Genomic DNA, 18106 nt, shown 5'->3' with positions numbered 1-18106 from the left:
CACTAGAGGAGTGCAAAGGCAGTGACAAGTGCTGGACTGTATGGATACTGACTAGGAAATTGAAAGTGTGAAAGACAAGTGTCTAGGTGGTTAGAAGACTGCATGCATAGTGCATAGGGGTTTGAAGCAGTCCATGTGCTAAGGCCTGGCTCAGTGTATGAATACTTAGGCACTGACTGAATGATTAGAGTACTGCAAAGATAGTATCTTGGTGAATTTATAAGTGTATGGGTTTAAGCACAGTGAATGGATTAGTACATGGTGCTGAATGGGTCACTAGAGGACTGCAAAGGAAGTGGCAGGGTATTTCCTGGAAGTGTATGGATACTGACTAGGGAATTGAAGGTGTGAAAGACAATTGTGTAGGTGGTTAGAGGACTGCATGCATAGTGGATAAGGGTTTGAAGGAGTCCATATACTAAGGCCTGGGTCACTGGATGAGTACTTGGGTACTGACTGAATGATTAGAGTACTGCAAGGAGAGTGCCTGGGTGAATTTATTAGGGTTTGGCGCAGTGAATGGATTAGTACATGATGCTGAATGGGTCACTAGAGGAGTGCAACGGCAGTGACAGGGTGTTTGCTGGAAGTGAACGGATACTGACTGGAGAATTTAAGGTGTGAAAGACAAGTGTGTAGGTGGTTAGAGGACTGCATGCATAGTGGATAGGGGTTCGAAGAAGTCCATGTGCTAAGACCTGGCTCAGTGCATGAATACTTAGGCAGCGACTGAATCATAAGAGTACTGGAAAGAGAGTGTCTTGGTGAATTTATAAGTGTTTGGGTTTTGGCACAGTGAATGGATTAGTACATGCTGTTGAATGGGTCTCTAGAGGACTGCAAAGGAAGTGACAGGATGTTTCCTGGAAGTGTATGGATACTGACTAGGGAATTGAAGGTGTAAAAGACAAGTGTATAGTATGTTAGAACACTACATGCATACTGCATAGACATTTGAAGCAATCTATTTGGTACTTAGAAACTGACTAAATAATCAGACTACTTCTAGGACAGTGCTTAGGTAAAACTTTTAAATTTTCAGTTCTGCCACAGTGAACAGAATAGTACATGGTACTGCACCTTAGTGTCAAACCCTGACTCATTTTATCAATGCATAAGCAAAGACTAGCTTCTAATGCTACTAAAACTTGACAACATGACATGTTTTAAGACAGTTATCTGTCAGCAAATACACGATGTTATCAAACACTTCTCTCACAGTGGTTCCCAAATGCACACAGACTCAGTGTGATTCTAGACAAACAACACTATCCCTAGCAGATTACCAAAACTCATTCACTACAGTGGAAGTGGTAATGGAACTGCACACAATCTACATATTTTACGACTGCACTTTAGTGTCAATGCCTGACTCATTTAATCAATGCATAAGCAATGACTAGCTTCTAATGCTACTAAAACTTGACAACATGACAGGTTTTAAAATAGTTATCTGTCCGCAAATACACGATGTTACCAAATGCTTCTATCACAATCCTTACCCAAATGCACACAGATTCACAGTGTGATTTTAGACAAGCAACACTATCCCTAGGAGTTTACCAAAACTCATTCACTACAGTGCAAGTGGTAAGGGAACTGCACACAATCTACATATTTCACGACTGCAATTTACTGTCAATGCCGGACTCATTTAATGAAAGCATAAGCCAGAACTGTCTTGTAATGCTACTAAAACTTGACAACATGACATGTTTTAAAACAGTTATCTGTCAGCAAATACACAATGTTACCAAACGCTTCTCACAGTGGTTCCCAAATGCACACAGACTCACAGTGTGATTCTAGACAAACAACACTATCCCTAACAGATTACCAAAACTCATTCACTACAGTGGAAGTGGTAAGGGAACTGCACACAATCTACATATTTCACGACTGCACTTTAGTGTCAATGCCTGACTCATTTAATCAACGCATAAGCAATGACTGGATTCCTAATGCTACTAAAACTTGACAACATGACCGGTTTTAAAACCATTATCTGTCAGCAAATACACAATGTTACCAAATGCTTCTCTCACAGTGGTTCCCAAATGCACACAGACTCACTGTGTGATTCTAGACAAACAACACTATCCCTTGCACTATACCAAAACACATTTCTTCATCTAGAAGTAGTACTACATTTTAGTATAGAAACTTAACATAACTCATTTCACAAATTCATAAACAATGACTGGTTTCTAATTCTACCAAAATATAAAAACAGCACAGTTATCTGTCTACAAACACATGAAAAACACAAAGGCTTATCACAGAATGGTTTCTACATGCACACACATTGTAGAGAAAAAATGTACTACCTACACTTTAGCAGGAGAAATACATTAGTCTGATTAAAATCAAAATAGTCTACATACATCCCCTCACAATTAAATAACTCATCTTTCAAGTTCTTTTGTAGATTAAGAAGTATATCAATCACTCACCATATTTTCTTTTACAGAATCTCTGCACTGTGCACCTCTCAGCAAAAACAAAGAATGGAAAAGTTTCCCTTTCATTTTCCACACATATACATGTAAACATCAAATCACAATCCTTCACACATAAACTCAAAAGCAAACACACATTTCTATTGGTTAAACATTTCAACCCTTTCCAACTGAAATACATTTCAACCCTTCCCCCAATCTGCCTTCTGCCTGGTACCATAGAAACAGGTCATGGAACACTGCACTGAGCTCACAGGTCACAAGTTCAGCACACAATGTTGCTAATCAAGACAGGAAGTGTGCTTGACTTTTCAACATATCAGCTTATCATATATAATGTTCCTTACAATCTGTTTTTGTTAACCAATAATAATCATACCTTTAAAAAACAGAAATATACACCCTACCTTTCAGTGTAGAAAGTAGTCATACAACCAATGATTTCTTGTCTTTTTTCCCAAAACATTGCCGTGGATCCGCGCACCCAACGTGTGAGAATCCGTGCACCCAACGTGTTAGGATGCGCGCACCGTGCGCGTATTTAGCTGTTTTTAAAAAAAAATTTAAAGGGGGCCCCAGGGGGTCCTTCTAGGACCCCCTAAGCACCTCTAGAGGGTCAGAGTATTTCCACTCTGCCCCCTTTATATGTTTTACACACTTATTCCCCTTGCTTCTTCAGCCTCGCTTCTACTGTGGCAGAAAATGGCCGCCAACAGTTCCTGGTTTCGAATGCAGAGAGACACTCGACAGCCAATTAGCATTCAGTCCGCGATCTGGAGGCTGCGCACTCGGTTCGGGAAGCGTGCGCTTACGGTGCAGGTAGGGTCCGCGGATCCTCCCCGGCCCTAGATATCACTAACTTTTTTACCCTAATTTTCTCAGGAACTACTGAACAGATTCACACCATTTATGCAAAAGGCACGAGTCTGAACTGAGGACTACCTCTTTGCCAAATTTGGTGTCATTCCGTTCAGCGGTTCGGGCTGTAGCTGCGACAACAGATCCTATGGGAAATTGCATGGGGAAAACGTGTTTTGGGACCACCCTTTTTTCTCGGACCCCGCTTGACGAATCACCACAAAACTTTCAGGGTAGGAGCGGAGCGGAGCTGGCCAAAAGTTTGGAAAATTTCGCAAAGATTCGTCAATCGGCGCCAAACTTATTGGGAATAGAATGTTTCGGATTTCCTATGGAAAATAGGTCCTAACTATAACTATCTACTGGCGACCGCCAGTAGATAATATATGTTTTCACCTAAATATAACGTCACTTTAACCTGTGGTGTGTATATATATATTTTCCACTCCCAAAAAACCACAGGTTAAAGTGACGTTATATTTAGGTGAAAACTTCAGTTCCAACGTAAGATTTAAAACCAAAGAGCGGATATTCTGCAGTTATAGGTATTAGTGCTTACTATAACTTGCTTCCCCGCCATGCACTGCTTATGACCTCACATATTACATGACTCATGACTTGTTCTATGACATCATAGATGACATCCCTGATGAAATCTCAAATGACAATCATTGATGACGTCCCTGATGGCCTCACTGATCATGTCATCCAAGCTACTTCTTTAGACAAAACACTTAAAAACTGTACAATATGTAAGGTATGAAAGTAAGTACCAAATATTACCTCTCCCACCTTTACCTCATTTTAACCTTAATTTTTTTTGGACAATTTTTACGTTTTTTTAATGTAAAGTAGTAATTTATTATGAAATGCAACACCAACCTTAAGAGTGTGAGGAGAGACTGTAAGAGTGTGAGGAGGGACTGTCTACTCCACTGACATCTATCTTTTGCTTCACAGTTAAGGGGGGTAGGGTGTGGAGAGGGACTACCTGACCCAGTGAGACTTCTCTTTTTGATGACGGGTGTGCATTTTAGGCTGTGGTAAGGACTGACATCTCTGCTAGGAGTACTCCACAGGGTGACAGGTGTGCACAGTAGGGTGTGGGGAGGGATTGGTTTCTCTGCTAAGACCCCTTCCCAGGGTAACAGCTGTGTGTAGTGGAATGTGGGTAGCTACTGGCCACTGCTCAGACCTCTCTCTCCAGGCTTTCAGGTGTGCATAGTAGGGTGTGGGGCAGGTAATGGCCTCTCGGAGAGACCTTTCTCCAGATTGATGGGTGTGCATAGTAGAATTTAGGGAGAGACTGGCCTCTCTGCTGAGACCTCTCCACAGGGTGAAGTTTGGGGAAGGAGTGGGCTCTTTGCTGAGAGTTGTCCCCAGGGTGATGGGCATGCATAGTGAAATGTAGGGAGGGACTGACCTCTCTGTTGAGACCTCTCTCCAGGGTGACAGCCATGCATAGTAGGGTGTGGGGCAAGACTGGCCTATCTACTGAGATCTGTCCTCAGGGCGATGGCCGTAGAGTGTAGGGAGGGACTGGCCTCTGTGCTGAGACTTCTCCTCAGGGTGACGGGCATGCATAGTATGGTGTGGGGAGAGACTGGCCTCTCTGCTGTGAGCTCTCCCCCAGAGTGATGAGTGTGCATAGTAGTTTGTGAGGAGGGACTGACCTCTCTGTTAAGACCTCTCCCCATGCTGACTGGTGTGCATAGTAGAGTGCGAGCAGTGACTAGCTTTTCTGCTGAGACCCCTCCCTAGGGTGTCCGGTGTACATATCAGAGTGTGGGTAGGAACTGGCCTCCCCACTAAGACCTCATCGCAAGATAACAGACGTGTGTAGTAGGAAGTGGGGATCGACTGACCTCTCCACTGAAACCGCCGTCTTGGGCGACAAGTGAGCATAGTAGGGTGTGGGGTGGAACTGACCTCTCTCTGAGACCTCTCCCCAGGGTGACAGGCATGTGTAGTATGGTATGGAAAAAGACTGGCCTCTTCGCCGAGACATCATCCCAGGGTGACGGGCATAAATAGTAGAGTGTGAGGAGGGAGACCTTCTTCGGGTGACAAATGTGCATACAGGGTGTGAGGAGGGACTGGCCTCTCCGCTGGGACCTCCTTCCAAGCTGACATGCATGCATAGCAGGTTGTAGGGAGGGAGTGGCCTCTCGCCTAAGACTGCTCCCTACAGTGACAACTGTCTGTAGTAGAGTTTTATGATGGACTGCCTACCCCTTTCTATTTCAAACTTGAGTCCCGTGTTATCGCAAAAGTTTTTAAAAAAAGAATTTACAGTTTGTTTCATCACAGTACATATGTGTAATACACCTCCTCTCAATTGCTAGGAGGACAGGATCTTTTTATCCTGCCCTCTTTCATATAGACTCTTCACGCTGACAACACCAGCACATTTTCACAGTAAACAGTAATGGCGGCCATTTTATTCCTAAACCTCCGACTGCCAGCCAATCGGAGCGCTCATTCCCTTGGGACTTGTGGGAGCCTCTTCCTGCATGGGTGAAATGGCTGACGGGGGGGAAAAAAGGGCCTTTCAACCAATCGAGTGGCTCCATTTTTAAATTTTTGTGCCAACAGGACTCTTGTGAGTCCTGTGAACCCAGTCGTCCAGTTATGCTAATATTTTCATCCTTAGTTTCTCAAAAACCACGGAATGGATTTACACCAAGTCAAAAAAAGTTCGCTTTCTGGACCAAGATCTAGCTTCCTGCCAAATTTAGTATAATTCCGTTCAGGAATTTCGCTGTAGCGTTGCTACAAAAGACTATGGAAAATGCATTGGGATTTTGCCCCCACCCCCACAATTGTTCTCCTCTCCCACTCCATAGATCACTCAAGACCTTCCATGCGCTAACTAGGCAAAAAAGAGAAAGCTTTTGGAAAATTTCTTTAAGATTCATCAAACTGTGCCAAAGATTTTAGCAAAACAAAGAAGGCCTTTCCTATGGAAACTCTGACTTAACTATAACTACCTAGTGGCAACTGCCTTTGGGTAATGTATATCTCTTCAAGGTACAGCAATGTGGAGTTAGGCATAGAAAATCTATACATATTTACCTTTGATATTTTGGTCCCCGATATTTTGTCCATATTAAGGTCCTCAATAGGTACTATTCGATATTCAGTATCCACGCTACAAAGCAGAGTTTTTGAGCAACCAGACAGTGTATGCACAAGAATTATTTTGACATCCTGTTTCCCTTACTTTCAAGTGCTCCGCAGTGTTCCTTGTATACTCCAGCAGACCTGCCAAACAGGATTTGACACTGTCACAGCGAGGCCCACTGTAATTAGGGCCTGGCTGCCTGGGAGAGGGCAAAGGAAGGGCCCTGCACAGATGGCAGTTAATATTTGCTTGTAACAAAGGAGGTCTCTTGAATTAAGTCCTGTTCCTTGGCCCAACCCCTATGGTCATCCTGTCAAGAGAAGAACACGTCTCCACACCAAGGCCTTAGTTCTCTGCTCTGAAAGCAGTTTTCACTCGCCTTCAAATGCGAGTTACTACCTGGCAGAAGTAGGAGAGCAAATGGGCCTACAGATGCTTTCGTCAGGAAAAAGTTAACTTTTTAAAAGTACCCTTTCCTTAATATTGATCAAAAATCCAACTTTACTACTGAATTGAATTTTTAATAACCATTAAAAGTTGTTTATTTTTCTAGCTGTTTCCTAAACAAAATTATCATTATTAAATATAATCATATAGCCCAGTGTTTTCCTATGGACCAGCCAGCCTTCCTACAGAGAAAATAGTGTGCAGGGATTTTACACTGAAAGAATATGTTTAAAAATGTAATTCCTACATGCCCTACTTTTAAATACCATGCACCCTCCCTTATGGGCAATAAGGTCTATATGGAGGTGACTTATACATTTTTAAATGCTGTAGCAGCCAAGCTACAAATGATAAGCCTGCAGTCATGTTTGCTCTTTCAGTGCAGTGGAGGGCACAATGGGTGCTGCGTTTCACCAGTGGCATTCAACTTGCAGGCCATGGGTACCCGGGTACCCTTGGTACCATATACTTGTGACTTACAGATAAGTTAAATATGCAATTCAGGTATATAGCATTTTAATTATTTTTAAAGGAGGAGCCCAGGCACTTGAACGCTGGTTAGCTGAGGTAAAGCTCACAAAGTTCTAAATCCAGGGAAACAAAGTCGAGGGAAAAATGTGGGGGTACACCATGCAAATGATAGTCAACTCCTACATGCCTCTCCAACAGAAAAAAGTTGATTTTGATGTCCAAGTTACTAAAGTGTTTTTTTGATTTAAGTGTTACTGCAAAATGTACATTTTTGGTCCCACCACAGAATCCCAATGTAAGAGACATTATATTATTAATTGGAACCAGTGACTACCCACCTAAAAGGAATAAATGCAGCCCTTGTTAGGGTGAACCATTAAAGTAACTCGGTTAACTTGAACTCAACCCTGTGGTAGTCATGGCATAGAGCAGACAGGCTTTTCTTAGAACAAATGTGTGTGAGTAGTACTAAAGTCAAAATGCAACACAATAAAAAAAATCCCAAAACGAATGAGAAAAATAGGGTCAAATGCAATAAACTAAACGACACCAAAAGAACAAAAACCCACTAAGTGGTACCATAGATAGGATTTTCAATTTTTTTTAAAAGTAGGAATAACACCTAGAAGCATCAAGTGGCAGTTGATAGTCAATGGTCGTGGTAGACCGAACCCTAGGTGCAGTCAGACGCTAACCGCGATGGAGCATGATTTGGATACTGTAATCATGTTCAACCTGATCTAGGATTTTCCCTTCTGACTTAAGTCTGTGTTTTTTTTAAACGTGTTTTTTTTTTGCATTTTTTCTCGACTATGAATCCGTCATAAAGGTACATAACTGCAGCCGCAGTGAACATGCAAATCAAAGCAATAAATACAGCAGAGTCTGACAGAAACTACATAAATCAGCCTGTGCGGTCATATAGGTCATATAGGGTATCACGTCAATGGTAATGACCATAAATTAACTAGGCAGGACATAAACAGCATGGAAGCCGGTGCCAGCCAGGAAACCGCATTTTTCAATCTAAGCCTGAGCATGATTGTGTCTTGTCTAACCACCGAACTGCCAGTACCCAGTAGGAATAAACATGGAGGATAATAAAAGGAGGAAAGCCTGAAACTCTACGCATCTGCCCCCTTCTTGGCAGTGGGGGGGCAACAGTGCCCTCTCCTCTTGTCTCCACAGACCCCCAATGTACGCAGATATATAACAACTCCCAGGTTGTAACATCCAATGCCATGTAAGAAAAAATGAATGAGTTATTTTTGTCAGTAACCTCAGGGTGAAGTAACAAATAAGAGCGAAGAGGCTGCCATATGTTCTTAGGCCTAGAGGTGGGGTGCAGTAATAAAGCATAGGTATCACTAGTCATATCACAGTAAATTAAGTCTCTCAACCAAGCCTTTACCACTGGGGTCGTAGCGCTGCCCCAGCTTCTGTATACCAGTCTTTTCTCAAGGAGGAGGGCAATGGTTACGAAGCGTTGTATTCCAGTGGCTAAGGGCTAGACATATCAGAACAGCGCCATCAAGGGAGAAGGGGCCAGGTCAGTCTCAATAATGGAAGTGAGGTAACTGAATACTTCTGTCCAGTAGGTCTGAATCGTCGGGCAGTGCTATGCCAAATGTTTAAAATCGGCATTATCTCTTGCACATCTGAGGCAGCTATGAGGTCTGGAAGGGTCCATCCTAGTGAGGTGTGCAGGTTGATGTAGGCCCTGTGCAGGGACTTAAAATGGAGGGGTTTATGTCTATAGTTATTGGAAACATAACGTGTCTGTTCACAACAATAAGTTAAAATCTTGTCGGTCATGGGTTGACCCTAATCTCGCGCCCATGCCGCGCGAGCCTTCCCTCCCACCGGGGGACGGAGTGTCTGCACTACTTGATACAGGTGGAAGACTAAATGTGAATTATACGCCGGAGTAATATTAAGTGAAAGTGGGAGAAACTCTCACGGTTCAGAAATAAAGGAGCCTGTTGCAGCTTGTGTAGAGACCTGTGTTCTGTGTAATAGAAACCTATACAGCGAGGATATCGCTTGACTGTCTGTCAGGCTCGCTACGGCCCGTAGTTCGGTATTCCGAAAAAGATCACCCATTGTGTGCAGCTCACACCCCAGGACAGTGCCTGCTTGGTCAGGGCCTTGCAAGCGGGAGGGATCCATGGGTTGTTGTGTAATGGCAAGTGCGGGGAGTATAGAGAGTCTGCAGGTACATATCGTTGCAATTTTTCACAAGCCATGGTGTATATTGTGCGGATTTCCGAGGGGGACCGTGGAAGTCCTCGCGGAAGGATTGTTGACAAAGAGCCCGGGCAGACCTGCGAGTACTCCGGCTTCAGGTATTGAAGCTGTGTGTCTGGGTGATACCAGAAGTATGCATACTGTGCTTGGGCAACCAAGTAATATAAATAAAAATCTGGAACCCCATATCCCCACGTTGAAAAGGCATTATCAGTGCTTGCCAGCCTATACGCTCGTGACCGCTAGCCCAGATTAGCCTGATAAGCAGGCTCCGCAGTGTATCAAATAATCTAATCGTAAGCGGGATTGGGACCGTGAGGAAAAGATATAAAAAGCGAGGCAGCACAACCATTTTTAGAATTACATCCTGCCCGTCACCGAGTGGGAGCTTTATCCATCTGTTGATTTGAGCTGACAGTCAACAGCAGGACCGTAATTGATGTGAATAACCTCTGAGAGAGAACGATGCAAAAAGACCCCTAGATAGCGAGGGGGATCATCACACCATCATAGGGGGACGTCTAGCTGTATCGGAAGGGTGGCATCGGTCAAGGGGAATATCTCTGACTTTCCCAAGTTTATTACTAGTCCGGAGAAAACACCGAACCACCTCTCTAAGGAATGGAGGGAGATTTTCACTTGGCTCCCAGACAAAGAGGAACTTGCCGTCTGCATATAGCGCAGCCAACAATGAACCTCTATGGAACCAAAGACCCCTCTGTAGGTGCCGCTCCTGCAAATGACGCATGAGATGGTCCATCGCGATGATAAATAAAAGTGGAGAGAGCGGGCATCCTTGCCTGGTACCCTGCGTTAGCATAAATTGATCAATAAGTTCTCCATTGATTCGGTTTCTGGCCACTGGCTGGGTATATAAAAGGCGCATATTATCCCGGAATCCACACGGAAAGCCCAGCTTGCCTAGTGTGGCTTGAAGAAATGGCCATTCTAAAGAATCGAATGCCTTCTCGGCGTCCAGTAATACAGCGGCGGCAGGGAGAGTTGACTCAATCTGATTAATTACTGCAAATATCGTGCGGAGGTTGACGGTTGTAGATCGGTTAGGGTCAAACTTTGTTTGAAAGGGAGATACAATCTGATCCACCAAAAGAGAGGTACGGGTGACTAGTATTTTAGCCAATATTTTGTAGTCCTGATTAAGCAGCGACAGTGGCCTGTAAGATGCACATCTGTCAGGCGATTTTCCTGGCTTAAGAAGCAGAGAAATGACAGCCTCCCGCATTGTAGGTGGCAACACACTGGCCTCCAGGGCCTCCGCGTAAACCTCGATGAGGTGAGGGATCAATATTGCTTTACAATTTTTATAAAATATACCGGTGAGCCCATCTGTGCCAGGGGCACGTGATCCATCCAGATCCTCTTTGGCTTGTTACCTCATCCGCAGATATGGGTTTGGCCAGAAATTGGTGATTACCCCCCTCTATCTATACCATTGCTACCTCCGCCAGGGATCAGTGAAGGCCGTATCATTCGGGGGGAGCAGGTTGTGTATAGGTTAAAATAATAAGAGCTGATGGCAGTGGAAATCTCAGGGCTCTGGTTAAGAATACTACTGTCATCTAACTGCAAATGTGTGATGTAGGAAGAGTGCTGGCGCGGTCTAAGGAGCCCAGCCAGGGTCCGGCCGGGCTGCTCACCCTCTCCATATATTCTAGCATGTTTATATTTACCCAAATTGTTAATCTCACGCACGGCAAGCTCCTGAAGTTCCGCTGAGCTCCAAATATCCATGTCCCTAAGGTTCCCTTCAGTTGTGTCTAGGTCCCAGCGAGTTGTGCGGAGTATTCTTGCCTGTTTGGCCATGCATACTCCTCGTATATATTCCTTGAATTCCTCACATACAATGGCATAACAGGGCACCGAGCCTACCTTTACCTGAAAATATTCAACTATGGCCTCCCTGATTTTGGTGTTAAAGACTGCATCCAATAAAGCCTCTGACGGAAATCGCCAAAGTGTGAACTGTCTCACAACGCTTTGGATTGTAAGCGTCAAAATCAGTGGGGCATGGTCCGACAAAGTTCCAGCGAGCTAATCCAGTGTTAGTGTGTGAACGAGAAAATCAGGGGAAATGTACCAGTGCTCTGTCCTGGACCGTGTGCCATCTGGTGCTGGGAGAAAAGGAGAACTCCCAGGTAGTAGGGTGTCTATGGCACCAAGCATCGGCCAGTCATTGGGCCTGCAGCAGCTCTTGAAATGCCTTTACAGAGCGTGGCTTGGTGACGTGATCAGGACCAGTGGTGTCTAGGGTGGGTTGCAGTGTCGAAATAAAATTGCCTTCCATTATTATAGAGTCGATCTGTGGACTAGTGATTTGTGCCGAGATGCCAGGAAAAAAATTTGGTGCATTGATGTTTGGGGCTTAGATATTGATCAGTAGTATACGCTGTGGTCCAATATGCCCAGCGACTAACAAATACTGTCCCTCTGGGTCTTTAACCACCTTTTGAGCCTTGAAGGGGACGACCCATGCACCAGGATACACACTTCTCTAGAAAAGGTGCTGTAGTTGGCGAAGAAACGGTCTCCCCAGGTGGATGCGAAATGGTCGGTAGAGATAGGGGCATAGTGGGTCTCCTGCAGGAAGTACATTTTCACTGCATATCTGGACAGATAGGCGAGTATCTGCCTTCCTTTACGAGGATTCAATAGGCCCCTCACATTCCAGGATATACAAGTCTGCTCTAATGCTTTACGCCTCCCCATTTGATTGCGTCATCGCTGGCATCCCAGCACATAGAAAGTGGCGCTATCCTACATCCTGGCATATGACTGAGTAGCTATACATATAATACTCTGCATGTAACCTTCAAACATTTTAACACAATAAACAATAACCCAGAACCCTTCACCCCGCACCCACATGGGATTCATCGGATACAGGTTGGGTAGTTATCCAATCACCTCAATGCAAAGAACTTGGGAGATCTCGTAGGGGGTAGGCAACGCTCAAAGGAGACCGCCATGTCTATGTTACTTAATATACTGTTATAAGCTGAATGCAGCCAGCATATAAAGGGGAGAGCAGGCATAAGGAGAAACAAAAAGACAACATGGGTAGAAGCGCAGTGGAACTGCCAGCGGCGGGACGAAAATCGCAACCAGGTGACCATAGAAGCATCAGTTATAGTAAAACGCACGGGTCTAGCACTCTGAGCCGAAGGCTCATTACTCAGCAGGGAGGGTCGAGATCAGCCTACGGTGCTTCAAAAAACCAGAGACCTTGCAGGGTGAGTCAAAGATGCGAGTCTTCCCCTCCACCTGAACACGGAGGCGGGCGGGATAAAGCATAGCATACCGTATATTTGGCACTAATAGAAGACGCTGCACCTCTTGAAATTTACGTCGTGCTTCTTGCATTAAGGGATTGAAGTCCGGATATAACAAAAGCGTCATACCCTGATGTTGGAGTTCACCCCTCTCCCTGGCCATCCGTAAGGCAGTGTCTCGATCATGGTAGTTCAACAGCCTGGCAATCAGCAATCTGGCAGGGGCACCCGGGGCTGAACGAGGGCGAGCACCCTGTGAGCCCTCTCGACCACAAACGTTTGGGAGAAGGCCACCCTGACAAACCGTTCCGCCAGTAGTTTCTCAACATAGGCCGCCATGGGGCCCGTGTTTGTGGATTCAGGTATCCCAGCTATGCAGATATTAATGTGCCGGGATCTGACCTCAAAATCCTCCGTCTTGGAGGCCGTCGTTTCCAAGAGCCGCTCAACCCGCTCAAGGCGTTTCCCCATTGTCGCCTGGGTTTTTTCCACTTCTAAGATGCGCTGCTCGGCAGTGTCGGTCCGGTTCTCGCGTTGGTTCAACCGTCCACGCATGACTTCAAGGCGTGTGTCCAGCATGTTGAATCTCACATCGAAAGCCAGTAAGACCACAGTTTGAGACCTAGATGAGGAGTAATGGTGGTTTATGGTCCGGTTGGAATAAACGAATGGAGAGGCACTGCTGGTAAACAAATACAAACTGCTTGAGTGTGATTACAAGAAGTATGTTAACAAAGATAATTTGAAACTATAATATTGCTTTTCAGCACATTCTGCAGTCTTCTAACGCCATAAGAGTAACAGTAGCTGTGACTATTCGATCACCTTTCCATTATGTTTCCACCCTTCACCATGACATATTAGATTTGGAATGAGGTGCATTGGCTGTATGGTTGTTTGTGCTTAATAACCATGGGACACTACTTATCAGGATTGGCATAGGTTTGTTTGCTATTTGAGAGGATCTGTTTGCTGTAAGAGCAGATCTGTGTTTGCTGGTCTTCGAGTTAAAGACGAGAGTTGGAGCAGTGCTTCTGACAAACCCGAGATGCATCTCTTGAGCTGTGCTTGGGTATCAGCAAAATGCATAAATGGTAATGTAACCCCCTGGTCACTGGAGAAATATTCAGCCTCACCCGAAACAAGCTTTAGATTTCCTTTCCAAGATGTCTGTTACCTGACACAAGATTCCAGGTGTTTCAATGTTCTAGTCCAAGCCCTTATTTTCATAGCTGGTATGATATTAGACCTACTTGAGTTTCTTTTACCAGAAGCCAAGGGTATTAGGCATTGACTACAGCAGCCACTCGTTTTTGTCCTGACCCCAGTCACATCCTGAAGACTTCCAGGGGCCAGTGGCTAATTGAAAAGGAACTGACAGGCGTCTGAAGAGCAGCTGCAGCAGCCTGGCTGCAGGATGGAAAGGCAACGTGGAGTGAGCATAGCCTGCTAATGCACATGTGCAATGTCACTAGGCTTTGGTCCCCTGGAGTTCAAACAAAAAAAGTGACACATCTGTGGTATATCCAGTTTAAAGTGAGACTTCCACTCAAGCACCAATAAAAGCCCCTGAAAATACATGTAAAAGGGATTGCTTTATTATTAAAATGAACAGGAGATAACTCATTAGATGTTTCAAAAGTGTGATCATTGAATGTAGTCTTGAGATGTGAACTAGTCCATCATGCATGTCAGAGAAAGCCCTGTAGGGAGAAGGATTAATCCCTAACACACATCACCGTGATGGTGCGACTATCATACTGTACTGGGCTGTACCAGGTTGTGAGTAACAGTTTCTAAAGTCAATGGCTGAAGGTGGCATCCAAAGCCCACTATGTTCATTGTACACAGTAGGTCTAGCAATTCTTGGATCAGGCTGAGTATGGCTTTACCAGACCTAAAAAATAGAACTATGCACATAAAAATCAAATCTAAATCATTTTTAATAATAATGAAGCTCAGGGAAACATTGTTCACATGTCAAGCAGGATCACAGCAGAGAGGCAAGAAAAACTACATTTGAAGAACTATGAGGTACCTGGTTAGCTTCTTGGATGAGCTGCAGTACCTTTTCCATAAGTGGATGCATTTAAGCCCTTGAATATTAGCTGGTGCGTCTATAACTACCCATAGAGCTCTCCACATCCACAGGATCTGTACTGGTTGAGGTAACACTGTTTATTTCCCCATCCAGTCAAAACAGGCCCCAGCAGCAGCGCCTCCTGCAGCGCCAATGGAGAAGCCCATCGTGCTAATGAAACCCCGTGAGGAGGGAAAGGGTCTGCCTACAGCTGAGGGCCCATCCCAGGCCCCTGCAGCTTCAGCCAAGGTGGAGAAAGAAGGACAGCGACCAACACAGCCAGTCTACCAGATCCAGAACCGGGGCATGGGCACCTCAGCACCTGGCAGCATGCTGGACCGTAAGTACCAGGCGGCCTAGACTTGAATATGTGAACATATTAATACTGCGTTGGTCCTGCATTAAGAGCTTTTCAGCTTTTGCATGTAGAACTCGCTAACCGCATCTTAGTCTCTCTCATAACTTTGCCTGTGTTTGGAACCCACTTTGTTTTCACTGTGGTCCTATGTGTGAGCCAGTATAACAAAGAGCAGGAGGTTAGAACAGGCATTAATGCCTCCAGTGTTGGGGACGCTTGAACCGAGGCCTGTGGGGCAATACCATCAGTCCACATGACCTGGAGCTTAAGGCAAGATGTACAAAGCTTTTCTCTGGTTGCAAACAGCTCAATTGGCAGAATTGGGCCAATTGCGACCAGAAAAATGCTTTTTCAAATGTACAAAATGCGATTCTGTAACTTTTTACTGAATCACAATTTGTGATTCAGTATTTGAAAGAGGTGCCTTTTGGGCATCCCCTCCAAATACCGAATCGGTATGTATGATTACTGTTTGTGCCTGAATTCTGGTTGCAAAGCAGTAATTACTTCACCACCATTTTAAAAGTTGTGGTAACCCATTTGCAAGTGGGAAGGGGTCCCTCTGAGACTCCTTTCACTTTGAGAATGTTGAAAAAATATTTTTGAAGAGTAGGCAGCGGTCCCATGGACCACTGCCTACTCTTAAAAAAAGAAACTTCAAAGTGAAATGTTTTCTTTTTAAGCACATCCTATTTTTTTTTTTAAGGGAAACAGGCTGCATAACAAAAAAGAAACAGACAAAAAAGGTTGCTTTATTAAAAAGCCACCATGGTGGCCTGCTAACCCCAGCAAGTCACCATCCCTGTGATTGCTGCTATTCCTAATGGGTCGCAAATTGTGACCTATCTCATTAATATTCATGAGGTAGGTCGATTTGCGAATGAAAGTACTTCCTATATTAGGACTACAGATGCCCTAATTGGGATTCAGAGATAATCGCAATTAGGAAATTGGTATTCTTAATGTTTGGACAGCTGGCCCTTAAAGTCAAGGCTGTAATCATAAACTCCTATTGATATAAATAGATTGCCATATTTGATGAGGTTAACAGTGAATAACAAGTTTAAAGGCCCTCTGATGATGAGATTTATTAGTGGTTAGAACGTTTAGTCCCACCCAAGTTGTGAGCACAGTCTTTGCCCCATTTCCCGCATTAAAGGGAAATAAACTGCTCAGGTTGTTTACCGCGTACTGCCGCAGTGAGATAGCAGCAGCAACAGTAAAGTGTTGCAGTGCCAAAGTGTTTAAATTAAATTCTTTAAAATATCCAACTTACTCCCTCTGTCAGAGGTTTCTTGTGTGCAGTGCCCAGAGCCTCTGGCTCATCTCAGTACAGCCCTTATTCGTGAAGGTCATGAATGCTAATGGGTTTGTAACAGTGACTGTATCCTGGAATAGCACATCTCTCTAGGTACTGTGGAGAGAGGCTGTCCTACATAAATGGTTCATTTTGGGGACATTATCCTGGGAGATACGAACTGCTGCAGTGGACAACTGTGGATGCTGCTTCAGAAATTCAGTTTGCACCAGAAGTGTTTGCCTTGAGGTGTGGATGCACATTTTAGGATCTTTTGGCGATTTAGAATATGTTTTCCCACAAACAGTCTTGTGCTGCATCCTCTGAGAGGCCATACATGCGGCTTCTACTGAAGGAAGTACCTGCCAGTCGAGTTGCTGGTCAAATATCTAGCTGACTGACGTCTGTGCCTCAGCTTTGCATTTCTTGGTGAAACTTTAGTTTTTCATTCCCTTCTTATCTGGTTTGCTCTCTTTGGCCTGTGATCTGCAGTGCAGGGTGAGACAACAGCTGTGGTATCACTGTGGAGACTGTGACCAGTATGTTCATCCTGCCACCTTCAGGCTTTCTATAGATATTTGGTAATCCTGTGTCCAACGAAAATATACCACTTTAATTGTTCTGCAGTGGTTTCAACGGTGTAATATGGTATTTTTGAAAGGACATGAGTCACTGATTGATAATGGCAGGGCATGAGGACCCTAGCAATGTGTAGTGTAAATTCTGCTGGTATTGGCTACAATGGAAATGAAGGTTGTACTATTGTAAAGTTCTACAGGATCATTCTGGCATATTTCGTTTTTGAGACCGCACATGGTAGTATCTTTTATCCAGTTCAGGATTGCCCGTCTTTGATATTGAGCACAGTTTTGGGCGACTGTATCAGCTTCCAGAGTTCGCCTCTGTGCTGGGTTTTTGAGGTTAAGGATATAGACTGACTGGAGATCAGAAAGATGGTCAACTAAAATAGTGATTGGTTTAAAGGGGAGTCCTATGAAGAGAAGCGAATGAATCTGGAATGTGTGTGCATCGAAGGAAAGCGGGCAGATGATCGATGAAATGATGACACTCACATTTTAAAGGGACAAATCCCAGCTCTAGAACTAAGCATTTTCAGTGGAAGCCTGTGTAGGATTAGTAATTGAAATGTGAGACTCGAAAGTAGGTGAATTGGGTTAAATAATGGGGGGAGCAGGTGAAGAGGTGCACCTGAAAATCTATGGTTGAGGCTATTCATAAACAATCTCTGAGGATAAGTAATGGAAGGAGAAATTAGAATTTAGAAATGCCCGAGACTGTAGAGTCTGTTTTGTTAAGAGCATGCATTAAATGGGCCACCTTGTTCTTATCTGCTGCTTAGTAGACTAAAGGCCATGAACAGCAGCAGAAATCTTGCACAGCAAAATGCCGCTTCAGGCACATGCTCATTCCCAGTGGGTGTTCATTTATGGATGAAATGAGTTCTGAGTTGGACA

General features: G+C 44.4%; 1 protein-coding gene across 2 annotated transcripts in view; it reads left to right on the top strand.

Annotated features, from left to right (window-relative positions):
* The window catches only part of SMG9 (SMG9 nonsense mediated mRNA decay factor), a 196074-nt gene that overhangs the window by 73498 nt on the left and 104470 nt on the right, over positions 1 to 18106 (top strand). For both annotated transcript variants that reach the window (XM_085615739.1, XM_085615738.1), the window contains one exon: positions 15091 to 15316. In XM_085615739.1, coding sequence (XP_085471865.1) covers positions 15091 to 15316 — 226 coding nt within the window. The remainder of the gene's footprint in view (positions 1 to 15090; positions 15317 to 18106) is intronic.

The sequence above is a fragment of the Triturus cristatus genome, chromosome 7, assembly GCF_964204655.1.
Source record: "Triturus cristatus chromosome 7, aTriCri1.1, whole genome shotgun sequence".
NCBI classification, from domain to species: Eukaryota; Metazoa; Chordata; class Amphibia; order Caudata; family Salamandridae; genus Triturus; species Triturus cristatus.
This window is presented reverse-complemented; position numbering and strand designations above follow the sequence as displayed.